The 26646-nt window shown below is 45.2% G+C and overlaps 1 protein-coding gene across 1 annotated transcript in view; it reads right to left on the reverse strand.

Annotated features, from left to right (window-relative positions):
* Positions 1 to 20173, reverse strand: part of GNA13 (G protein subunit alpha 13) — a 29714-nt gene extending 9541 nt beyond the window's left edge. The window contains exons 1-2 of the mRNA XM_068210001.1: positions 19793 to 20173; positions 17372 to 17598 (exon numbers count right to left, since the gene is read on the reverse strand). Coding sequence (XP_068066102.1) covers positions 17372 to 17598; positions 19793 to 20075 — 510 coding nt within the window. The 5' untranslated portion in view covers positions 20076 to 20173. The remainder of the gene's footprint in view (positions 1 to 17371; positions 17599 to 19792) is intronic.
* Positions 20174 to 26646: the final 6473 nt, after the last annotated feature.

Raw genomic sequence — 26646 nt, forward strand, 5'->3', positions numbered from 1 at the left:
AATCCAAGTGTTATCCACAGGGAGCATCAATGAAGCAGCCACACCTTCGTTATGAAAAGAAACATTCAATTCCTCAGAGGCTTTGCAGAGTGTGCACACACAGGCATTCAGGTGCAGGGATTAATCACCAGAGGAAGTTCATTTCTATTGCAGTGCCACAGGACTCAGGTCTGTGCACAGGCACGAGCACAGTGAGCGATGAGCAGAACACAGGATGAGAAACCACAGCAGACAAAGCACTTTACTCAAGCTTCCCATCAGACCCCAAGCTGGACCAGAACATCTTAGTCTGAGTGATGAGCAGAGCTCCAGGCTGCTGTGCATGATATCACATTTATTATCCAGGTTTATCTTCTGGATTCAAGTCATCCATGTCCTGGCAAAGGGTAACTGCAGCTTTTAATCCCTCCAGTAATGCAGAACTAAAGATTTTTTCACGGTAAACCTAAACCACAGTCAACCCTGCAGAACTCCATCAGGGTGCTGGGATTAAGGAGGTATTCTTCCATGGATACTGCAGCACCTGAGTTCACTTGCAATAGGAATGTACTGATGGAATTGACTGCAGAGGAAAGCACCTTTTTAAGGTTCTCAGCATCCTCACAGAAGCACAAATCTGCTTCCTTTTGGAAACTCTTAATTACCAGCTGTAACTTATTCATTTTACAGCAAATGCAGAAAATAAACCACCTGTGTTTTCACTCTGCAGGTGGAAGAGCAGGAATTCTGACTGAGCATTCTTGATGAGAAAATCAAACACCATCTGAGACGGGGGTGACTACACCTAACCCAGAGGACTGAATTAGGACAGGAGCTACACCCTGATAATGACTTCCCCTTGCTTCAATCTTAACTCTGCAATCTTATCTAGGGAGAATATAAACCTCACTATTCAACTGTGTCATCTAAGCATCTACCCTGAGCGGAGCTGGGTAAATAAAGGCCAAAAAGGGTTCTGGCAGACACATCAGCAGGGTACCTTTGCAAGTTTTCCAGGCACTACAATAGGTTACATAATACAAGGAGATGCCACACCTTTAAGCGTGCAATTTGAACATCAACGTTTAATGAGGCTGAACTGGGGCTCTGGTTGGAACATGCCTCGTGCTCGACACACCTGCAGGGAGAGAGCCCAACACATCTCTACTACCTTCTTTTACCTCCTGTTTGGCTCAGCTGTCCTGATTTTCTCTGGGGTGACAAACTGCAGCAGGAACACCTTTTTAGTGGCACACAGCAGCAACTGCTTGCAATGACAGCAGTGTTGTATCTTTTCCATCATCCGTTCTAGCCTCAATCCTCTAAGGAAGGTATACAGGGAAGAGCATTCCTAGTTCACAGAAAATGAACAACCCTGATGCATGAATTCACCAAGCTTCCCAAGGAGGAGTAACAGGATCAGAATTCAGGCCTTCCAAGTGCTAAAACCACTGTCTGTAGCCAAATACTAAGGCAAAATAAAATTTAAGGTGAGATTTAATTTCTTTTTTAGGTGCCAATAGGAGCTGGCAACCTTCCCTTCCCCACAGGGCTGGCTACGTACCAATCAGACAGATTTCAGACTCAGTAAGTGCAGGTATTTACTCTGGAATACCTGGCCCTCAGAGGCTGAATTTGTGTGTGTGCATACAAACATGCATTTTAATCTGAGACAGCTTTTTATACGACTCACAGCAATACCTACTCCCTAAAGAAGCATTAACTCTGCAGTTAATGTGGAAGTTACTACCTCTCCTTTTAGTCCCAGGGCTTGCAGCTACTGCAATGGACAGAGCAGTTAAAGCAGACAAGCAAACCACAGCCTGGAAAGGTCACAAAACATCCCTGCAGGCAGCTTTCCAAAAGAAGGGATTTCCTGAAATCACAAATGCAAAATACATAGGCCTGCAGCGACAGCAACACTCCAGAGCCACGCATCCAACAGCAAAGTCACTCAGGGAACACCGAGATGCCAGCTCCACTTCTGGGCTGTCACCTAGCAGAGTCAATGGCAGACAAACATCAAGGTGGCCATGCTGAAACCGAAGAGACTGAACTATTAAATCAACTACAACATAACACAGCTCATTAAGCAGAGACATTCCAGCTTCCCTCCTCCACACCGTGGGCTCAGCTGCTTGGGTTCTCCCCTCATAAAAATCTGTTCAGACAGCAAGTGCTGTGGACATGACTCAACTCTGTAACCAAGGACAGAAGTTGTTCATTCACTGTTTTTTACCAATCTGCATACCAATTAAAAACCTTCAAACTCATCATCTCTTCTCCCATCCCACTCCAGCCACCCATCCATACCACACAGCCACAACCCTGACCAGAGGTAATTTTCTGTCTGCCCTGGACATGTTGCTATCAGCAGGCTGAGCTCTGCTAACTACAGACACTCTTGAACAGCAAACTACCTCGCTGAACAGATCTTTATCAGAATGCACTACTGGAGGACCAGAGAGTTTTGACCCATTTAAACAAGCTTCAAAGAGGCAGCATTACAAAGCAGGCCAGCTTCAATCGCTTCCCAAAGTGTGTAGTTTTTTTACTTTATCCAATAATGAAGAGAAACACATTGAAAAACTCAGCGCACAAGAACCGAGGAAAGCCTTAATGTCACTTATTTATTTAAAAATCAGTTAGAAAAGGATCCATTCACACCCCTGTACAACAGCAGCCCCAAAGACAGCTTCTGTGTTAGGCTGCTTTTTCTTGGTACATAGAAAACGAGATCCCACTCGGTAAATCCATGACAGTGATCATATTTAAATGGCTGTATTCAACAGCTATCACCTAAAATTTCCCTTCTGACAGACTGTAAACTCTCTGGTTTACCCAAGATGAGCAGAAAAAAGAAACTGGGTTTCCCCACTCTGTCCCACTAATGCCAGTGTGGCTCACCATGTCCAGCCCTGCCACGAGGCTGCTCAGCAATCAATCTGTGGTGTCACACCACAAAGGAGCCACACTAAGGGCAAAATCTAGACAGAAATGAGAAACTGAAGGATCTGCCCCTATTAAAACCCCCACAGTTCTCCATTACACTCCCGATGTCTTCACACCCACGTTCTGTGAGTACATGGGACGGAAATTTAAAGATTAGCTAAAAATACAGTGATGTCCCCAGGACAGGAAGGACCTTGACCTGTTGGAAGGAGTCCAGAGGAGGCCACCAAGTTGATTACAGAGATGGAACACCTCTCCTACGAGGAAAGGCTGAGAGAATTGGGAATGTTCAGCCTGGAAAAGGGAAGACTTTGGGGTCACCTAACCATGGCCTTCAGTACCCAAAGGAAGCATACAGGAAAGATGGAAAAACTATTTACAAGGGTCTGGAGTGAGAGGACAAGGGGGAGCGGCTTCACACTGACAGAAAGGAGGTTTAGACTGCTTATTAGGGAGAAGTTCTTTACTTTGAGGATTCTGTGGCACTGGCACAAGTTGCCCAGAACTGTGGATGCTGCATCCCTGGGAATGAACAAGGCCAGGTTGGACAGGGCTTGGAGCAACCTGGGATAGTGGCAGGTGTCCCTCCACACCATTCTATGGTTCTGTGCGATAGTCTTAAACCAGCCCCAGGTTCTTTTTTAAATGCAGATGAACCCATTGAAGTCTTTTGTACAGCTGAGCAGTTTGGAATTGCAAATCTCTGAAGGCTGCAGTGACACTGCAGGAAGCAACCATGCCATGGAGCCCAACTCATCCCCTGCCCACTTCCCTCTCCTGCACTTCAAGCACAGCCCAAAGATGCCAATACAAGGACAAAACCCAGCACAGGCTTGGGCACACATCTGAAATGAATACTGAGGTACTGCAATAAAGCAAACTTCTTGAGCACACCCCAATGCAGCAGAATGAACAACCCACACATCAGCTTCAAAGACCTTCTGGAGTTACAGGAGGGTGCTTTGGCTGTTTTAAACTTTACTGAATTATATCAGGGTATTGGATTTTTAAGCAGTCCTCTTTGAATGCTTGAGAAAGATGCCCTTTTTTGTTCAGATAGAATATAGACGTCTCAGCTGTGGCCCTTCAGCCTCCTCCTGATTCAGAAATGCATGTAAACCACAGGAAGTTGACTGTTAAATAACTTTATTCATAACTGTCAACTATTCCATTTTCAGAAAGGTTTGAGTCAAACCAGCCTGTGTCTCCTGGAGCCCTGTGATCCTCCCTGAGACAGCCAAGTCACTTCATCATGAATGTACAAGAAAACACTGAAATCTTACTCCTATCAAGGTGACTGACACAGCGGCTTCCCCTACAACTTTGCATTTAATACTTATTAAATGAAATATCTCCAGTTCTAAAATTCATTCTTTTTTACTAAGACATTTTACAAATTCATTCTTTTTATAAAGCAGAGGTGGTCATTTAGTTGTAGGCCAACACCTGCTGCTGTGGTCATCTGCAGTAAACCAGAGCAAGTATCTTTTCTAAGCAAAACACAGCATAGAGATCACTGTCTGGTTACTGCCTAAAGCAAAGTAACCACAAAAATATTTTTGGGGAGGGAAGGAAAAAAATAAACCTACATGAAATACACACCAGATGAACACATCTTTTAAACCCAGGAAGCACCAAATCATTTAGTTTCCATGAAAACAATGTCAACAATCTAAATATGATTTGTTGAAACCTTAGCATAGCCAAATGGCTTTTTAGCTCTTCAAGGGGATCAGGGACACTGCATTTTTTCCACTAGCAATTGCTTAAAAAAGAAAAAAGATATAGAGAAAAAGCATCAAATAAAGATTTAGTCATCACAAGGTTTAAAGAAAGAAACAATTTATCAAACCATCTAGGTTTGGCTGCAAGTTCAGTGGAACATACTGAACTGACAAGGCTTATTCAGTGTCTGAAATAATAAATGTGATACTTTAAGAAAATAGGAGATAAAACTTAGTAGCTCTATATTAGAACTCTAAGAACCACCAAACATTTTTTCTTCCTGACCTTACTTGAATTTCTTGAAAACGATAAACAAGTATTTCCTACTTGATTTAATTAAAAACCCACAAAAACACAAGAAACAAAAACACCACCAAAAAAAAAGCTTTTTTTACAAGCCTAGTTTAGAGTAAGAACAGGTAACTGCAGTGTTTTTAGACTGGTGTGTACATGCCTAAATATGCAAACCAAACCATCCACAACACTGGAGAATCAGCTTGAAGGAAGGTGATGGGAGACATAAGCAGACTCTGAAAATTCTGCATTTTACAGCACCCTAGTAATGCTTATAGCACACACTTCATTATGTACAGGGTGGTTTTCTGTTAGGGACTTAATCCAGGAAAATCCATATCTGAGGATTTTGGCAAAGGAAAGAATCTCTAGCAACCTTTTTTTCTTGCCACCCCACCCTAAGCTGATTTAAAAGAAGACTGAGTACAAATCAATACTGCTGCCATGAAGTTATAGCAGATGTCTTCTGAAATGACAGTAATAAACAGAGGGATAATGAATGGAGAAGCATTTCAATCAAATCAATCAATGCAGATTCCCGGTGGAAGGGAGATTAGAGGGCACAACCTCCTCCACCCAAACAGGGAATATCCACAGCATTGCACAAAGGAGGCAGATGATCCAGATGATATGTTTATGCCATGAATGCATATCCTAATTGCATTAAAGAGCTCAAATCCACAACTCTCTTGACTGTTAGAGCAGCAGGTTTAACCAAGTCTCATGTCGAGACATTCAGCTGGTTTGGTCTCTTTTGCTGGTCTCAGACTTGGAGGTAAATGAAACAATCTTGGTTCCTTCACAGCTTTCAGGTTTCTACAATTTCTCTTTCCAGTCACTCCTCCCAGTGCTTTTTGAAGAGGATTCTTCTTTCAAACATTCCCCAGTCAACAGACTAGGGTAAAACTTCCCAGCATTCATACCTATAACCTGTTTACTCAAGGAACTAAACTTTAAAAATATACTTTCCCTGTTTTACAGCACCAATCCAGCAACTTGACTGGTATCTCCTAAGGTGAGGGGAAACAATTTATTTCTGAATTGCCACTCTATGCTCTAATACTTGATTTAACACTCACTCTTCAAGCAGTATTAGCAGCATTCCGGAAGTTTACAATAAGCATATACAGTAACTAATTTTTAGTAATGGTGCTGAAGGTATTTGGGGAAAAAAGCCCAGGTCAGCAGTAGTATATTTACTTCCCAAACTGCAAATTGGGGTCAAAATATTTGAGTGTGCACTAACACAAAACACATTTCCCTGTGATAGGTTTCCTTTCTCTAAGTGTTAATTATGGCCAAAGCCCAGCAGTCCCCATTTATGCCCACATGAGCATTACTGTGGCCATGTGCAGAGCAGCCAACTGTTCCATGTGAAACTAATCCCAAACTCTCCAAAACCAAAGGGCAAACGGCTGGAAAAGGGCACTGCCACCTGTGGAAGCATGAATGGAGCAGCCTTACAAGGGCTGAAGCAAAGACAGTGTGTGTCAAGACCAGATATCTCACATCTCCCAGCTTCTTTCTCTCCAGCTCAACCATTTGAACAGTCATTTAAACCTGAGCTGCTCATTTCCAGAGATAAAATTCAGCACAGTCTCACACAGCTAAGACTCCTTCCAACAATTAATTCCTGTTTCTTTGCAAGAACAGAGAGTTCAGACACAGTTGCTGATACAGGAGTACAAAATAATGCTGCTCCTCATCAATGCACATCACAAATGCGTCACAGCTCAGCCCAGCTCGGGGAGCTCAGACCATTTCCCCTTTCCAGCGCTTGCTGTGTGCGGCCCGAGCTGTGTTTGCCTTTTTTCAGAGCCATCAGAACTGCGTCACAGGGGGGGTAGAAGTGAAACCTGCCTCGTGTTTGGTCACACAAACTGAGGATCTGTCCTAAAAAGAAGGAAAGGTTCAAGTCCTGACTCATAGAAGCCATCTTTTGTAAAACCTTTTGGTGGCAGGGCAGAATCTGTGTTTGCAACAGCTGGATTGCTTTGGCTGGAGGGTGCTCAACTCCAAAAGCACCAAGAGAGGAGTCACCACAAGTTTATTTCATGACTGACATTTTTATCTTGCATAACAGTATTAACAAAGAAAGGTGAAGGGGTTTAAGAAGGGGTTTAACCCAATAATATCCCTTTAATCTATTATCCCCTATTTACCATGTAATCCAATTAATCCATAATTCTCAAAATGTGGATAACAAATGGAAGGAGACAGAGCACGCCAACCTGAGGGCCTGCACTGTGACATCCTGGCAGCACCTGCAAGCTGGGGACATCTGCCATACCCTGAGAGTGACAGAAGGATGTCACTAAGCCAGCCCGGAACTAAATACTCCAAACAAGGCTCCAGCATCAGCTGCTTCTCCTCCCTGCACCCAGTTCAGCAGTGCTCTCCCTTCCAAGTGCCAGACTCACACAACTCACACTCAGATTGACTCCCATCAGTAGAGCATTTACAGTTTCACTTATACCATGCCACTCCAATTAAATTAATTAAAACATGATTGAACTCTAAAAAGAAGTTAATCTGCATACCAGTATACCACAGAGCAAACTGTTCCAGTTTTCAATTACCTTCCTAAGAGGGAAGAAATCCATTTCGGTTTTCTTAGTTAGGTATCTCTCCCCTCTCCTGGTAGAATTTAATTGCTGAATTCTTAATTACTCAAAAATATGCAAAGTCACTACAGCTTTTATGTAGGAAACAGCATTCCACTAAAACCTACAAAACTACAATTTCTCCACACCAGGCATTCTGCTATTGTACTTCTAATTCTGAAAGACTGCTTGGACACCAGAATGTGACATATTCTAGAAACAGCTGAGACTCCTTCCAACAATTAAAAACCCCCAGAGTCCACAGCATTAATCCTGGAGTGAAGAAATTCTTCCCTGTGAGGTCCTGGCACAGGTTGTCCAGAGAAGCTGTGGCTGGTCCACCCCTGGAATGTCCAAGGCCAGGGTGGACAGAGCTTGGAGCACCCTGGGATAGTGGAAGGTTGGGAGAGGAACAAGATGAGCTTTAAGGTTCCTCCATCCCAAAGCATTCTGTGATTCCATGATTTTTCTTAGGCTAACCATGCTTTCAAATAGAAAGCAAACTCAAGGCTGTTGTAGCCCCTTCTGGAGATCAGAGCCAGGCTGAGGAACACATGAACTGACACATGGGACAACAACAGACCCAGAGCATCCAACCAAAAGGCTGCTGTTTGCCAGAACCTGAACCAAAATTAATCCATGAAAGCAAGGATCAGGTGTACTTTGTTTCTTCAAACGTCTTTTTACTCCCTCCCTAAGTATTTACAATCCAAACTCTTCTTCCACAAAGTTTACTTTAGGAAAGGCATCAATACCTTGCAGAAGATTTTCAAATTTCATTGATAAACCAATCCTCCAAGCCCCAGAACACACAGACCTAGAAATCCTACAAAATCATGCACTGACCAAGGAGAAACTGCCACCTCCCAGTTACTATTTACACTCTGGGCAGCATCTCTATAAACCTCAGATGTTTTGCACACAAAACAGACTGGAACCAGACTGTAAACATTTGCTCTTCTTTCAGAGCACTGACCCACTGGCTCCATGACTTCATGTGTTTGCAACTCCAACTGCATTTAATCTAATGCTGGAGCAGTGGTGAGTCTGCAAATCTGCCATCCATCATTTAGAGCTTTAGTTGCTTCCAAGTTGTACAAGACCAGCAAAGGCTCCCAAAAACACGACAAATATTTGGCATGTGGAAATGTATCAGCACTAAAACTGGCCATACTGAACTTGAAGATGCTTGAAAAGTCCATTATTGCATAAACTCTGCTCTAAATCACAACATTTCAAAACCAGAGCCCTGAACTGGATCCCAATACATTTCTCTAGGATTCAGTTTTAAAGTACATTTGGTCCCTATTTCAGCCTCATGAGAAATCAAGATGACCAAATGCTTTTTAGTTCCTTCCTCTGTCTCAATTAGAAGAATCCATTTCAATTAAGTTCTGGTATTTCTGTTTGCAGCCAGTGATGCACTCATAAACCAGCTCTTGTTCCAAGCTCACAAGATCCTGTGATAATTTACTGCGTCTAGTGAAAGATCTCACTGTATCATTAGCTGAATATTGGAGTTTTTAAAAACTACTAAAAGTTGTGTCTACAAGAGCTCAAAGTTAACAGTGAAGCACACGAGACTCCCTAAACAGTAGCAAGAGGCTGAAAACATGTCATGCCACTTGTAGAATTTCATACCATGAATTAACTCAAACTAGAAAGAAATATACATTCATTACTAGACCAACTATATAACTTTGTTACTGAAACCAATTAAGGTTCCCAATACCATTCACTTGTAAAATTTTAGTAATCACCCTGCATTACTTTTTTCCCCATAATTTTGTGTAGTTATTTTGAAATACAAATGGTACCAGTGCACTATTTCCACCCCTGGAAATTCTGCATCCTCTTGATTTGGTCACTGGTGAATGATAAAATATCATAATATCATCATGTGCCCAAAGAGAGAAGTGCTCCCAGGCTGGTTGCAGAGATTCCAGCATTTTGTTTAAAATAATTTCCCCAGCATCTTTAAACAAAGGAAAAAGAAACAGAAACTAATGTGGTATTACACATTCCTGAACCATAAAAAGAATTTGAGGTCTTTTCAGTTCCTTGGTTAAGTCTCTGAAGAGGAGCATATTTCCCTTATTAACTAAGGAGACTCCAAAGGAAAAGAAATTTAAGGCAGGAATGACTATGATGGAGAGGTGTGCAACATGGTACAGTGAATTGAGTGCTGTAAAAGGCAGCTCACTCCTTTTCACTATTCAGAAATATTTATTTTCTGAAGTAGTTGTCAGTTACTGTGATGATAATTCAGGGTGTTTTCTGTATTTAAAATTCCTCAACTTTTCTATCTCTATTACCTGATGTTTCTTGTTCATGCAGACATGCAAGTTAAGCAGATACTGGAAGTAATTTAGGACTTTTTTAGCTGCTGATGTATTCTTAAACATCTTCTTTATCATTATTTAAATTCAACCCATCAGGCAGCTCTGGGGTAAAATATAAGTGTTAGTCTCCAGGATTATTCAGATTTTTATTTGACTTAAACACACTTTATTTACGGTTTGAGGCTGCCAAATTAACTAATATCATATTCTGTAAGTAATTTATTCACCTTTAAGATATAAATAAAGGCTTCATATTCCAGAGTAATACAAGACACCACTTGGTATCAGGCAGCCTCCATCAGCACTGTGAGTATACAGCCTGTTATTCTGTAAAAGGGCAGGTTCTGCACCCTCTAAACTTCTCGACTGAATTTGATAATACAGCTCCTTAGCAAAGAAAAGTGCCAGCAGACACAATGCTGGCACGAAGATTATCTTGCTTTCCCACAACTACAATTATTCCATTGCTTTTCTTACGTAGTGAGTGAGGTCAGCTGCACTTGGGTTTTCTCACATTTTCTTAAGCAACTTCCTCAGCTACCAGAAGCTGAAGTTTCCTACCCCTTTGCTAGTTTTGTGTAAGAGGTACAGCCTGAACCCAGAAGATATCAAAGCATTCACCATGAACTGAAGTCTGGGACAATAAAGAGCCAAAACAGTCACCCAGTACCACCCAGGTACAATAAATATGTGCTTGGTGAGAGCAGACTTCACCAGCCTCTAAGGCTGAAGCCTTGTTACAGTAAACTGAAATTAAGGAACAGCAGCACAAATCAACATTGCCTCTGGCATGGCACCTTAGTCCTGAAGGATCCCATATTTACACATGAAGAAGATCCCCCTCTGCTCCTTGCCTCAGGGGCAGAACCGAGGCTTGGAAGATGCCACTGCATTTATCCCAGCATGGAGATTTGCTGACAGCCACGAGCCCAGGGACTGTGCAGGGTTTGTGTTCCAAAGTCATTTCTCAACGGACCCAGAATGGGTGCAGCCACTGCTGTTTAAATTCCAAAGGTTGTAACAAGACAGCTCTGCAGGTACCGACATGTAACACCTTGCAGGTGAGTAGAGAGCTCGGAAATGAGCTTGCAATGTATGTCTGTACCAAGGGCTCAATTTACACTGCACAGCAGAAGCAGCAAAAGCTCCTCAAACACATTTGCAGAGATTTAAAACAACCTGCTGAGAAGAGGTTCACATGCTCAAGATATGAATATTCATATTCAGAAGGGCATTTGTATTTTATATTTATTTAACCATGGCTTGGTTATAGAATTCTGGTTTTTTGAAAGAAGTAGGTCACCTTCTAGTCTTCTGCAACAAAATGTTTAGGAAACTAAGGCACATGACTATCAACACAAGGCAGCTTGCTGGAGACAGAATATGTGTAAGAACACATCCCTCTGCTCCCACACTGCATTGTACAAGTCTGCATTTTAAAAGCAGTGGTTCCCCATAAACAGATCACAAAACCCCAGAATGGTTTGGGTTGGAAGGGACCTTAAAGATCCCCTTGTTCCAACCTGCTGCCATGGGCAGGGACCCCTTCCACTAGTCCAGGTTACTCAATATCTGGATTGAGTTTGAATTAAGTATTCCATCCTGAGAGAATGCACTGAAACCATGCAGAAAATATAGGATTGTACAAGCCAAGTGTAGCACACAGGACTCCAAAGGCATTCCTAGATGGAAGATAACTCATCCTGCTTTGGTCTGGCACAACAGGTCTACATCAAGACAGCTCCTGCTGAAAGACTTCAAGTCCAGAACCACATTTGTGCTTAATAGCAATGAAATATAAAAATATAAAAAAAGAAATATAGCAACATTCTGAAAAAAATACAGCAAAGATGTTCTCCATTAAAACCAGACCAGCACCAGCTGGAAATAAAGACCAGTCCACTCTGCAAACACTTCAATATTTTGCTGCTAACAAGAAAAGTTACCAGGCAGGAAAGGAAGAGTAGTGGAAAGGGAAGAAGGCAATCCTAGAAACAGCATTTCAACTCTCAGAGGCTGTAACAGAAATCCTAATCCCAATTTGGAAAAGGATAAAAAAACGGCACTTTGTGTTAAGTTAGTAAAATTCACCTGAAGATCACTCAGCTTGACTGAAATATTACAGTCAATCCCCACTACCAAATCACTGGCATACACTGAAGGGTTTTTGGCCACAAACCTGGAGTAAAGACACTCAGCCCTCTACTGCTGGACTCTAGAGTTAATCTCTATAAGGAGTCTTATTAATACCAACTCAAAACCAGCATTATCTTGTCATTGGGGCTGGAAAACCAGCAAATCTTCAAAAAATCCATGTCTATTTTGAGGATTTGAGTGGCTAATTTTAAAGTATAAATTTGTAAAGCACTTTTCTTTCCACAGTTATAGCAACAATCATTGATAAATCCTTTTCACCTTAAGACCATGAGCTGGCAAGTAGCCTTTTCCAAGGGCTTTAAGGAGTCATGCTCACTCTACGCTGGCCATCCTGTGATCTGATGTTTGGCAGAGTACTGATTAGAGGAAAGGGAAAAAAACTGTTCATACTTCAATATATATAAAGCAGCAGCTTTTGGGGTTTCCACACAGAAATTTAAGCAATAGTCAGTGCAATTACAACACTGTATTTCAATAAACTAACTCTGAATTATGTGATTAAATTCCCAAATAGTCAATGTTTAACAAATGTTGGGTGACTGGATCTCATGTCCGAAATTAATATTCTCCAGTCAGCCTCAGCAAGCTTCTCCCAACAGTTTATGCACTCAGTCATGTCCCAATAATAGAAGCAACTCCTGCACCCTTCAAGCAGAGTGGGACCACTGAATACCCAATCCCAGATCCAAGAGGAGATCCAAGGGGAAAGCCATGCCTACTTCCCAACGTAGGGGCGTGGGGAGGTTAAAGAGATGAACACTGGGAGGAAAACCAACACACTGCAGAAGCTGCTGAAAGGCTTCAGAAAGTCACTGTCATAAACACATCACAGACACTTTAATGAGTGACAGGTAAGACACTCTTTTTCCAGGCTCCACACTTGTGACTTCAGAGGGACTTTGTGCACTGACCTACAGCTGCCCCATAAGATGGGAACCCACCCTCCAAAAGGGGAAAACCTCAACATCTGGCAACTTAGCCTGGCTTCACACACAACTGACCTCCGCAGGATCGGGCTCTATAATCAGGCACATTTCAAGATGTGCTGACTGTGCACCTGAAAGAACAATGAACTTTCCTAATATTTTGCAGTGTCCATTTGAGGACTCAACCTTTCAGCAGAGCTTAATTAATGTTCTTGTGTGTACAACAGCCCCACTAATATTCAGACAGAACCCTGAAAAGCCCAAGGAGAGTAAGACAAAATACAATACAATCTCCCAGTAAACTGAACAATGCTTGCCAAAAATACTTGCCTGCAACAGAAAAATGCTACATGGAAGCTGCTGCAAAGCTGTCAGTGTAGCTTCAAGCAGAACACGCCTTTTCCTGTCTTCTATAATCTGATCTAGCACTTGCAGACATGTCACAGAAAAAGCTGTGATCCAGAGGTGAGTGCATATCCTATAATCCTTACTGTATCATCTGTGCCTGCAGTTCTATGCAAATATGGACAAAAATGAAGTGTCATCTCACATGAATCTCACAACTCTGCAGCTTTCTGGCTTTAACATACCCCACAACATTCAACTTAAACTGCAAGTAGGGCATTAAGTATCTGTCTGAAGATCAACAACTGCTGGTAGCAAAGATCAAAACCCACCCAAAAATTACCTTCAACAAGAACAAACCCTGAACACATTCAAAGCTTATCACGCATCTCAGTGTGAGATCACACTCACGTGAGAGCAACTCAGCTCTCATCACACTCTTCTGTTCTCAGAGAACAATGAGACTCCTGGAGAATACTTCAAAATGCTTCTCTGTTAACAGCTCTCACAGCAGTTCAAGAAATGAATGACATGAGAGGGAAGTGCAAGGCTACTCTTACTCACAAGGGCCTTGCTCTGTGTTCCACAGCACCCAGCGCTGCTCAGCTGCCAGCGCCCCGGAGCAAAGCTCCAGGAGAACAGCAAACCCTTACAGCCACACACCGAACAGCTCACCAGCACAAACAGAACAGCTAGGCAATGCCCAGGTAAGTCAGTTTGCAGAATTAACAGAATGGCTGTGTTTATCCAAGTCACTTCAGATTTTTACCGGAAACCAAGCAGCAACGGGAAATGTGAAATGTTAATGAGGTGTCAGAAGGTGTTGGGCTGATTCAGACTAAATCTGTAACTCACCCGTGTCAGCCACCTGAGAGGCCAGCCGAGAAACAAGGCTGGTGGCTGAAGGAGAGGAAGCCTGAGGATGACCAGAACCTCCAGTGTAAGTCACAGAACTGCCTCAGCTACAGAGGCAGGACAGTCTGCAGTTACCTGTGCTAGCGGAACAAGCACCTGAGTGAGTCTGGTTTGTAATAAAATGGGAGGGATTATAACATTAACCACCTGGGAAGCACTGAAGTGGCACATACTGCACTAAGCTGTAATTAGCTCTTTCCAGTTTTAAAGCACTACACAAGCGTGACCTAATGAATTTTCATAAATGCTGCTGCTAGTGGCCAGAAGGCCCCTATTTTTATACTAAGGAAAATAAATCATATTGGCTATCCCATGACCACTTGAGTTAACAAAATGAGGAAGGACACTCCAGTGAACTAGACATGGAAATGCTGATTCCTAATTCCATTAAAATACAACCAAGTTCTTTTTTTTTTTTTTTTTTTTTGCAGCTATAAAAAGATCACATTGTTTCCTTAGGCTCCCAACATCATCAGTAAAAGATCCTGGAGAGAAACAAAAAAAAGCAAGAGTAGCTTAACAAGTCCTCACAAATGTACATATATGTTGAAGTTTTAACCATATTCTTGCAGAGACTTCAATTTTAAACCCTTTTTCTTTGTACTTCCTACCCGCCCAAGCTACAAATGGTTTCTACACTACATATTCTTGCTGCCTTTCCTCCAGAATTTGTATGTAAATTTTGACATTTTTCACTCCTTGCCCATCACTGCTCCATTTTCCATTTGCCCACCTCTACCTCTGTCCCAGAATGTCCCATTCCCACGGCAAACACTTCCCCCATTTCTGCCTGTGCTCCCTTAGTATGAGCCATGTTTTTCAGTCCAGTGAAAAGCTGAACTCACTCAACAGTCTGAAAAGAAGTTAGAGCAGATACAGTCCAATAATGCCCCTCACCATGTTAGTCCCAGAGCTTTAAACTATTTTTGTGCCACTTTTCCCTCTCTCCTACTCATCTAATGATTGCTTCTATCTCTCCTTTTGTCCTGTTAGTTTGCCACAAGCAGCTAAACTGGAAGCAGAACAGTATTTTCCCCTTTTTCCCCATTCTAAAGTGTTAAAAATTTGTAGTCTGGAAGCCTTCACTTCAAGATTCAGGACTTGACACGCCTGAACTGTCTGTGTCTCTCCCAACTTCCCCCTGCTCTACCTCCTGACTGAGGGACACGCCTGTCACTCCCTCCTTAACCATTTGTGTCCTCCTTTCTTGTCACAGCACACACCTGAACTCTCTGAACACTCTCCTGCAAAGCCTGGAGCAGGTACAGCAAGAATCCACACTGCTCCAGGAGCTTCCCTCTGTTCTGCTGCCCACATGGAGCTCTGGCAGAAGTTAAGCTGAAGCTTACTGAGGTAAAACTGAGACTTCATGCTTGGCCAGCACAGATCACAGTGCCTGCACTCAACAAAATTACATCATTCAGCTGCCTTTTTTTTTTTTCTTTCATGTTTATAACTTGGCATAAATATGTCCAGCTGAGATTTTGAAAGTATTTAGGAAATAAAGTAATATAAGAACAAATAAAGCAGTTACCTTGCTTTCAAAAATTATTAGGACAGTACTGAACTATTAAGAGCACATAAAAAATATTCCTGAGTTTTAACTAAAGCACAACATGATAAATACATATTTTTGCAGATAATTACACAAATTTAGGGATTTACAGAAGAAAGCAACAGCTTTCTTTCTGTAAGGTTCAGAAGAACAAATTGTTCACTACCCTCTTCACAACACACTCAAAGTGAAACTCTGCACATGTTTCAGTTATGGAAAGAACCCACTTCCCAGAGCCTCAAGATGACAGAACAGTAATTGCTCCCTTCCCTTTGCTACACAGCCTCAAGTCACTAAACATGTTTAATCGAAGACAAAACTGTTTTACTGAACAGATTTTAAGCAGATCCCTCCAGCACAGCAATTACACCACTAGAAGTCCCATCTGCACCAGAATCTTGACTACAGAAGAGCAACTACTCTTTTATGATCACTTGAAGGTGAAACTCAAGGAGCAACAGGTCTCCTTAGGAACTTATTTACAGAGCTCAGCCCAGGGCTGGGCAGGTGATAGGCCACTGCAGCACCTGCCCATTCTGCAATCTGCAGAAGACATTCCATGATCAGGGCAATACATATTTATAGAATATTTACACAACCTCTTTAAGTCAGGCTATGATTACACAACCATTCATAATAGCTCAACAGGAGACATCATGAGCTATTGTTTGGATTCACACTAACACAAAGGTTATTTTTAAGACATAAAAACACAAAGCCACTTATGTTTGAGAGACCTACAAGAACAGATTTAATCTATTTTAAGGTTCTCAACCCCCACCCCCACAAAACTCTATGCCACTGGCATACACAAGTCTGTGAACCAACAATCAAACTGAACTCAAATTTTTCATTTGTTTTTGCAGCATTTGCATGGGAATGGAGCAAAGGGAGTTCAGCTGTCACAGACAGTTTGAGCTGCTCCTCAAGAATCAAGAGGTTTCTTTTTCCTTTCCAACCCCACTACTGAATTGTGTACTTCGTCTCTACCCCACTACAAAATTGTGTACTCCATCTTCAGCTGAGAACTTCCATGTAACAAGTCTTATTACATGAGTATTAACACAGACATTCAAAATTAAACAGGAAGTATACAGAGGGAATGTTTGCTAGATTGCTCAAACTGGAATAGAGAAGGGAGTGGTTTTTAAATTCTTCTCATTAACCCATGCATATCTTTTCTTTAAAAAATCACATTACTATTCAGCCTGTCTTTTTTTGACAAACTTTTTTTTTACCCTTGGCTTGGTTTTTTAAGTTGATGCACCAGTTAATAAAAGGGTGGTAATAATCATATGGTAAAAATACTGTGCAGGTACCAGCTTTGTTACAAAACTTAAAAGCCCTCAATACCTCAGCTTTCCCACATATGAAATGAGGACGATTACATCAGAACCTCTTTTATTATTATTAAAAAAGGGGGGGAAGTAGCTAAATGCAGCTGTGTGCAACACCACAGAGTAAGAGCCGACCGCTCAAAAACACGTAAGGAAGCGGCTTGGTCGGCGTTTCGCAGAGAAGCAAGGCAGGAACAAAATCACATGCGGGCAGTTAAAGACACTGAAGGCCAAATCTTACCAGCTGGAACTCCCTGCGCCTGTCGTAGGCGTGCTGGATGCCACTGTCTGCCCACAGGGCTCGGATGGCTGGCAGGTAGTCCAAAAACACACTGGTCTCCACCATGCCCTGCACCACGGTGACCGCGCGGGTGTCAAAAGCCATCACCTTGTCCCCGTTGCTCTGGTTGGCAGGATCTCCCCAAGGGATATGGAGTTTCTCTCTGGCATCCACGAGGACTCGCACACCTGCAATGACAAGGAAGGGCACTGTGAGCAGAGCTTCTCAGCATCTACTGTTTCACCAGCCCACAGATCTGCACTGAGGTGAACAATGCACCTACTCTGCACAAAGCTCAACAGAACATCCACCCAGGATGGGCAGGGAATCAGGAAACCAAAAAACTGACTCAAACCACTACACATACAGGTAATAGCAAACTTCAGATTTGCCATCTCAAGAACATGACTACCATCAACAGGATGCAAATTTAATTTAATTCTTGAAAAAGTGTAATTTTTAATTACTAAGTTTATCCAACCTGTGCTACCAAATTCTTTCACTTGGCATGAGTACAAGACAAAGCATACTTAAAAGTTTATTTCAAAACACGTTAAACCACCTGATGTCTTGCTTTAAGGTTCTCTAGGTTTTGTGTTCTTGTCAACCTGGTATCCAGTTAAATTATACAAAGAATCTCTATCACTGACAGTATTTCTATCATTGCCTTTAGTATTTTCAGAGAGACTAAGACATGTACTAAAATCATTGCACTTGCTGAAAGTATGTTTCTATAGCTTAAGTGCAGAGGAATTGTATCACCTAAAGGCTTCCCTGCACTTGTGTGGTTGTTTAGGTAAATATTCTCTAGAAGAAAAAGAGTATTTTAAACTTCTTTTTAGAGTCCTTCTGAAAGACATAAACCCACTGTGCTCATGTTGATAAGGTAAATGCAGGGAAATAATTTCTAGTACTAAATTTACTGATGAAAAAATAAAAAGAAAATTCCAGAAATAATAAGCAACTGTAAAGGCATGGGAAGAGATATAAGGAAATTAAGATGTGGCAACAAATGACTGCTCAGTAACATATTCATTAGGTGCCAAGGTGTTTTGTCAAGGTTCACTCCCTTTCCATGGTTTCTCTCTCTGTCAAAGGCAGGTATCTGTCAAATCTATCTGTGACTGCAGGAAAACAGCCTCCCAGACAGATGTGCAGTTCCTACGTGTATACCTCCACAGAGCATGAAGTAGCTTTAACAATAAACTTTAACCTGGTTAAGATAAATGTGCATGATTTCTACTGCCATCAATAGTTTTTCCAGGCTTGATTCATCAGCAGGTTTGTAAAACAACTCTCTTTGAGAATGGCTGGATTTCCAGGGGCTGAGTCTGGCAACACTTGGCTGTTTTGAGAAACTTCATTAAGATTTGATCCAACTATTACACAGTCCAAACTGAAAATCCAAGGAGCGATTTAGATAAGAGAGAAAATGAGTGAGGATGACCAATGAAGCCAGGATGACAGCAGTGAAATTGAGCGTCCACTACTCCCCTAAACCATGTGCGGAGGTTTTGGCAAAGCATCTGTGAGAGAGGCTCTGCCTGCGGGTTGCAGTTAATTGATGTGTCAGCCAAGCAGCGATTTCCACTGCAGCAAAACGCTGAAAGCACAGGGCTGGGCTCCTCCTCATGCACTTCCAGGTGCATCTTCCTCCCATCCATTACCGCTCATTACTGCACTCGCATTACCAGGAAATCACAAAATCAATTAGATTGGAAAAGACCTCTGAGATCATTCAGTCCAACCTATGACCGAACACCACCTTGTCAACCAGACCTGCCATTAAGTGCCACGTCCAGTCTTAAACACTTCCAGCGACAGTGACTCCACCACCTCCCTGGGCAGCCCATTGTCTCAAGGGAAGAAATTCTTCCTAACGTCCAGCATAAAGCTCCTCTGGTGCAGCTTAACACTGTCCCCTCATCCTATCTCTGGTTCCCTGGGAGCAGAGCCCGACCCCCACCTGGCTACAACGTCCTTTCAGCGGGCGTAGAGAGCGATAAGATCACCCCTGCGCGCCCCGTTCTTCACGCTGAGCCCCCCCAGCTCCCTCAGCCGCCGCCGCTGCTCCAGCCCCTTCCCCAGCTCTGCTGCCCTTCTCTGGCCTCGCTCCAGCGCAGCAGCGAAGGCAAAGCTCGGCACCTCCCGGGCTCAAACCGCTGCTCCCGGGGCCGGAGCCGCCCCGCGGGCCGCACCCGGGCGGCGCGGTGACAGCCCCGCGGCCCCGGGGGGAGGCTGAGGCGCCGGGACAGCGCGGGAGGCGGCGGCGGCCCCGCGGCTCCCCCGGCCCGCGGGACCCGCCCGAGCCGCCGCTCCCCGCCCCGGCCCGGCCGGGCCCGGCGCTCGCAGGGGCGGCCCGGCCCCGCCGCCCTCACCCACCCTTGATCACGTTGCTGTAGATGGTGGCGCGGAACTCCTCGCGGGCCGCGCGGTCCCAGTCCTGCCCGTGGATGATCCGCATCTGCTTGAGGAAGGTGGACTTGCCGCTCTCGCCCGCGCCCAGCAGCAGGATCTTGACGAGGCGCTTCACGTAGGTCTTCTCGCGGTTGAGGCACTTGTCGATCTCCTTGGACTTGCGCTGCTGCTCGGCCTCGCCGCTGGTGAGGAGGCAGCCGGGGAAGCAGCCGGACAGCGCGGAGCGGGACGGCAGGAAATCCGCCATCTTAGCGAGCGCTGCCAGCGAGGGGAGCGCCCGCCCGCCGCCCGCGCCGCGCGCGCCCCGCACCGCGCCTGCGCGCCCCGCCACGCCCGGCGCGAGGCCAGCGCGGGCCCCGCCCCCTCCGCGGGCCCCGCCCCCTCCGCGGCCCCTCACAGGAAATGGCGGGAGCGGCGCGGGCACGGCCCCTCAGGAGCGGCCCCGGCCCTGCGCAGCACCGCCCGGCCGGCCCCCGGCTGCCTCACTGCCCTGTCCGAGCGCTCCCTCATGTCTGGCAGGAGAGATCCTTCCAGCCACACTGACAGTTTTACTTGTAAGACTCTGCCTTCTCCTCAGGAAATCCCCCGAGTCGCTTTGAACTTGAGCTTGGAATCGCGATTTTTCAGCACCGTTCCTGGAGGAGATCCAGGCTGTAGCTCCCGGCAGGTGCCAGCCTGCTCACGAGGAAGCGCACTGAAAGAACATTCAGGCACAGGGTGCTGCTGTGTAATGGAGTTAAAGGTTTATAGATGCACAGGATCATAATTTTAACGTGCTTTGCAATGGAAAATAAATACAAGGTGGACTTCATGGAGTCATAAAAGTTTGGGAAAGACCTTTAAGATCAAGTCCAACCACCCACCCAGCATCCACAAAACCAGGTCTGGATGTTTCTCGAACACTTTCAGGGATGGTGACTCCACCACCTTCCTGGGCAGCCCCTTCCAATGCCAGGCCACCCTAACAGTATTTTTTGTTGCTGTTGTTTTTTCCTAATCTAATTGAATCTCCCATCTTGAGGCCATGTCCACCGGTCCTCTCACTGTAGGCAGGCAGAAGAGACTAAATCATAAAACACAGAATCAGTTAGGTTGGAAAAGATCTCTGAGATCATCCAGTTCAATCTGTGACTAATCACCTTTGTCAACTGGACTATGGCACCAGTTGCCATATCCAGTCTTTCCTTCAGCACCTCCAGGGTGTCTCCACCACATCTCTGGGCAGTCCAATCTAATATCTAATTACCCTTTCTGTGAAGAAATTTTCCATAATATCCAACCCCAACCTCCCCTGGAGCAGCTTGAGGTTGTTCCCTTGTTCCCTGGAGCAGAGCCTGACCCTCACCCGGCTGCACCCTCCTGTCAGGGGTCACAGAGTGAGAAGGTCCCCCCTGAACCTTCTTTTCTCCAGGCTGAGCCCCCAGAGTTCCCTCAGCAGCTCCTGGTGCTCCAGCCCCTTCCCAGCTCCATTCCCTTCTCCAGGTGTGCTCCAGCCCTTCAATCTTCTTCCTGAACCGAGGGGCCCAGAACTGGACACAGGAACTGACACAGCCACTCCTGTCCCTGCCCCTGTCCCTGCCCCTGCCCCTGTCCCTGCCCCTGGCTTCTCATGGGTATGTTTAGGAGAGAAGACTGAGAGGAGATCTCATTAATGCATATAAATATCTCCAAGGGGAATGCCAAGAGGATGGTCCCCATCTTCATCTTACCATCTTCATCTCACCATACCATCTTCAGTGGTACCCAGTGACAGGACGAGGAGCAATGGCTGTAAACTAAAACACGAGGAGTTCCACCTCAACATGAGGAAGAACTTCTTTCCATGGATGGGGCAGAGCCTTGGAACAGCTGCCCAGAGAGATTGTGGAGTCTCGTCCCTCTCAGGAGACGTTGCAAACACACCTGGATGACCCTGCTTGGGCAGGGGGGTTGGGCTGGATGATCTTAGGAGGTCCTTCCGACTTTAATAAATCTGGGATTCTGGGATTCCATGGAAACGAGCCCAGGCTCACCCGAGCTGTGGCTGCAGGGAAGCTGCCGGGCAAGCGGCCCGGGGAGGTCAGCCCTCGGTCGGGGGGCAGGATGGTGCTTGCCAGCTAAGCAGGTTTTGTTCTCGCTGCAGAAAGAGAGTCGTTTTGTTAAAACACTTTGAAAAATTGGCATGTCCTTCCTCTCTGCCTGGCTGAGAAGAGCTTCCCCGTCCTGCAGGGGTACCGAGCTGAGCAAACAGCCTGGGTCCAACCTCTCCCGAGGCACAATGAGCAAAAGAGACTGGGACTGTTTATCTGATCCTGAGTTAAAAGGACAAAGACTTATTTTCAATGGCAACCCTTCATGTGAGGAGTAGAACAACTCTTAGGCTGAGGGACCTGCAAGGACTGAAAATCCCACACTTCATTCAACGCAGCCCTAAGCACAGCTGTTCTTTTAGTAATTTGTTTAATAAATTAACTTTATCAGTAGTGCAAAGATTGCATTAAACATTTGTCTCTCCTTACATCTCCTAGTCTTTGGTATCTGCTGAGTTTTCCTCTCAATCTCTTCCTGCTTTTTCTCCCAGCATTAATCATAACTTAGAAAAAGGAAGAAATAAATGTGAAAACTGTGAGGTGAGTTTAGAACGAGGAAATGTCACTTGGCCCCAACTGAAAGATTTCAAAATCTGAAATGGGCATCAGTGTTCTCACCTTAGGTTGGTCCCACATGGAGATAAAACTACATGGGAATAATTTCACAGGGCCTTACCAGAAAAAAAAAAAAAAAAAAAAAAAGGCATTTCTTGTAGGAGAACAGGATGTGGTACAAAATTAATACAAGGAGCATGTCCTGTTGCTCTTGGTACAGATGTGGAAGCCAGTCATTCCTGAGCTCTGGTCTCAGTTTTAAAATGAAGTCTTAAGATATTTGTCTCAACTCTCATCTCACCTCGCTAGCTGCAGAGGACTCCTGAGTTTCTACAACCGAGCCAGGTGAGTGCTGGGGAGTCCTTGACCTCCCCGTTGCTCTCCCCTTCACGTGGGGAGCTCTCCCAAACTCCATTCCCGTGTGCTGGCACAGCAGCCTGGCTCTCAGCCAGGGAGGGGCTGCTCCTGCCCTGCATGACCACGTTCCCTGGAGAGGGCTGAGCACCAAACAGGTCAGCTGTGAAGCCAGCTGCATCCTCCCACCCCAGCAGCCAGGCTTCATCTCTAAGGCAGGGTGCATAAGGTCTTTCTCTGCTTGGCTTTTTTCCTTCCTCTTTGCCACTTCTTTCCTTAGCTTTCCTGGAAAGCCCAGGAATGACGGGAAACAAATGCTGCCTGTCTGTGCTCGCAGCTCTTCCCATGAGGCTGCGAAGGAAACTTCTCCTTTTGAGTGCTTGTGCCCCACCAGGCAGGACAATGGACTCTGGAGATATTCCTTTAACCATTGCCTTGCTGGCAGAGCTGAGCTTAAGTCACGCCTCTCTCTATGCCACAGTTTGCACAATTTTTTTTTTTTTTTTTTTTTTTTTTTTTTGGCAAACTGCTTTGAAATCATCCTGGAAGGAACTGCTGCTAAAACCAAACCCCCACCTGCCACTTGCTTCACTTACCCCTTCCTTCCCCTCAGGGCGTCCCCAGCTTCCTTATATAGAAAGGTAGCTTACTCACCACATGTCTTTTGTGTTGGATGATTCAACTTTCTGATGTGTGAAGAAGGGGCAACCACGTAGGAAATGTGACCTTTTAAAGACAAGGGGGGGATTCCCTTGGCAGTGCTTTCCACAAGATAAACTCTGGAGAATTGAGAGCGGGTCCGTTGAGAGCAATCACAGCTTGTGGGGCTGCACAAGGAGACCAGAGGGATAAAATCCAGCTTTCAGCAGAACTTCCCCCAGCCTGGACACCCTCTGTGTGAGAGGCTGGCAGGGATCTGTGGGCTCTGGAGAGCCCATGGACACTCACCATTGCCATGTGATGTGATGTGATGTGACGTGACGTGACGTGATGATGTGACGTGATGATGTGATGACCACGAGGGTATTTCCACTATAACAGCTTTTACCCTGTGTGGGGTAGAACACCCATGGAAACTTGCAGCTACATAAATACCACTGCATTTACGATACAAAACAAGAGGTTAAGGGGACTCCCCAGAGAATGTCTTTCTGCATTATCTGGGGGGCAGAAAGGCCAGGGTGAATGTGGGGAGTCAGGAATCTGGAGGGAGCCTCCTTTATGACTGTTGCCAGTGCTCTCCACCACTCTTCCTGCTGTTCAAGTCCCTTGTTTTCCTGACCAACAAATTTACACATCAGCCAGCCAGGCTGTGTCAAGGACTGGAGAATTCTTTGCTTTCCACAAGTGTGGGTTTCGTGATTAGAGGCCCAGGAGTGTCTGCCCTAGACAAGTCTCTATAATCTGATTCAAATGCCTCGTGCTTCATGTGGCAGATCTGCCCAAGAGCATTAACTGCTGGGGTGGTTCACCTGGACACAGGTGAAATAGCAACTCATCTGTGTTTGGTGCTGTGGGTCACTCACAGATGTTAATAAAGCTAAATTTACCTTGGACATGTTGTGGAAATTACACAAAGTAGCTTTATAATACAGGAATATCCATAAGCTTCATCGCAGCTTGTCAGAGAAGACAAATATAGAAAAAAACCCACACCTGACCCGTGAGGGGGTGTTTGGGGGATCGGAAGGATTTAAAATTATCGGACTCTTTGGAGCTCAGTGAGGCTGAAGAGCTCACACCTCAGCATGAGCTTCTCAGAGCTATTTTTCCTGGATCTCCTGCAAGACAATTTTATTTTTGAACTCACTTATGACCCAGATTTCAAATGTTTCTCAGGAATAAGACACCTATATTCCTCAGTGGAACTGTTAAAGTCAGCATTTTTGGATGAAATGACCATTTTTATTCCTTTAAGTGTGTGGGACATGGGAAGTTGTTGGTATTTGATCCTTTACTTAGGCCAGTGTTAGCACCACACCTGGAGTTTTTCTGAGTCCTTTTACCACCACTTGTGTAACAGACCAAGTTGTTTGGTTTTAAACTGCAAATGGTTCAGAGGAACCACTGTAGACTACAACAAGTTTTCCTATGTTGCCTATCAAACCAAGAAATGAGCTACATCTTTTTATGTGCTCCTTACTCTGATATTATCTCCCAAAGAATTCCTTGCAGGTACTCCTGCCAGTGTCTGTCTCTCTAAGAGATGGAAGCACTCTAGTTCACTAGCATCATCAAAATGCCTGCATGCCTTTGCTGTCCTTTCTCTTGCTTCCTAACTCCCCTCTGAACTCCCTTTCTCTTGCCTTTTCCCTCCAGGACCATCTGTGCTACTGAGTTTGTCACCCTTGGCCTTTCAGAGGGGCACCAGGATCTGAGCTTGGTTTGGCAGAACAAAAGAGCACTTCAGACCCTGAATTATGAGACACTGCAAACATGGGGAGCTCCCCTCCTGCTCCTTTTGGCCATCAGCTGGTGCCTTGAAGTGTGAGGCAGGATAACTTGGGTACCAGTGTGAGGTTGCTCATCGTCTGCGTGGAGCAGTGTCTGATCCAGCAGCTGCTGTGACTTACAGGGGAATTCCACATGGGAGTGGCTGAGCAGACACAGGGGAAAGGCCTTCCAAAGCACTGCCTTGTCTGTGTGCTATGAAAGAACAGAACTAAAGATAAAACACTTCCACAAGGGCAGCAAAGCAATTGGGAAAGCAGCCTGTGCCTTCAGGGCATTACTGCTCATGGAAAAAGCTCTGCTCCGAGCTCAGAGCCAGCCTGCTCCCCTCAAGTGTGAGAACCACAGATCCTAAATCCAGAGCAGTCACAAATACCATGGTGGGGATGGCACTGCCCTGAGAAACAGCTGCACCTGTGTGGGGAGCGTGAGTGCTCCCCGTGTGACATGGCAACGTGGATGTGCAGTGTGTGATGGGGGTGTAAATGCTGGGGGTATAAATGTGCCTGTGCAACCTGTTCCTGTGTGCCCTGGGCACCCAGGGAGAATGCCAGCAGTGTTGGGTGGGATCAGCTCACGGAGAGAGAAGTGTGAGTGCCTGCTCAGGACGTGTACAGGTGGCACTCCGGGCACACACAGGTGTGAGCACACACTCCCGTGTGGCTGTTCTCTGGGGTGTGCAGGAAGGTGCTCACACAAAGGGCAGTGCCTTTTGGCTGGCAAGAATTCCTGGGAATGCATCATCCAAGCCCGGGCACAATCAGATTCTGTGTGAGTGAGGACTCAGACTCTCCTCCTGCCCAGCTGTGCTGGCAGCTGAGCTGGGGGCAGCAGAGGAAACTGCCAATTTTTGGAGGAACCAGGCAAAATCTTGCTGGAGCTCTTGGTTTCCAGTGCTGCCAATTGGGTACTGTTCCCCCACCCCATGGCATGAGGCAGTTACACTGTGAGGAAGAACTCTAACCACATGGTCTTGCTCTGGTCACTCTTCATCACAATTTCCCTGTGTGAAAAAGCCACCAACTCCCCAAATTGCCCATCTGGCTCCTGCATCCACAGCTGAGCTGTCCAAGGCTGGTGGCATTCAAGGGGCGTGTGCCCAAAGCACTGCTCAGCCCTCATACACACAGCACTCAGCCACAGCACCTTGGCCTTAGCTTGTTTTACATGACTTCATAAATTCCAGAATGATCTTATGCCTTTATTTTCTCCATCACTTCAGCACATGCTGCCCCCCTTAGCCTGACCCATGGAGCCAGCTGAGGTCTATAGGGCTCTGCAAGAGGTCATGGCCCGAAACTCTGGGGGATGGGGCTGTCATTCCTTGGACGCTCCACGCCCTGGGGAGCCGTGGCTGAGCAGGATGCTGTGACCACAGATCACCCCCTG

This window comes from Anomalospiza imberbis, chromosome 19, assembly GCF_031753505.1.
Source record: "Anomalospiza imberbis isolate Cuckoo-Finch-1a 21T00152 chromosome 19, ASM3175350v1, whole genome shotgun sequence".
Lineage (NCBI taxonomy): Eukaryota > Metazoa > Chordata > Aves > Passeriformes > Viduidae > Anomalospiza > Anomalospiza imberbis.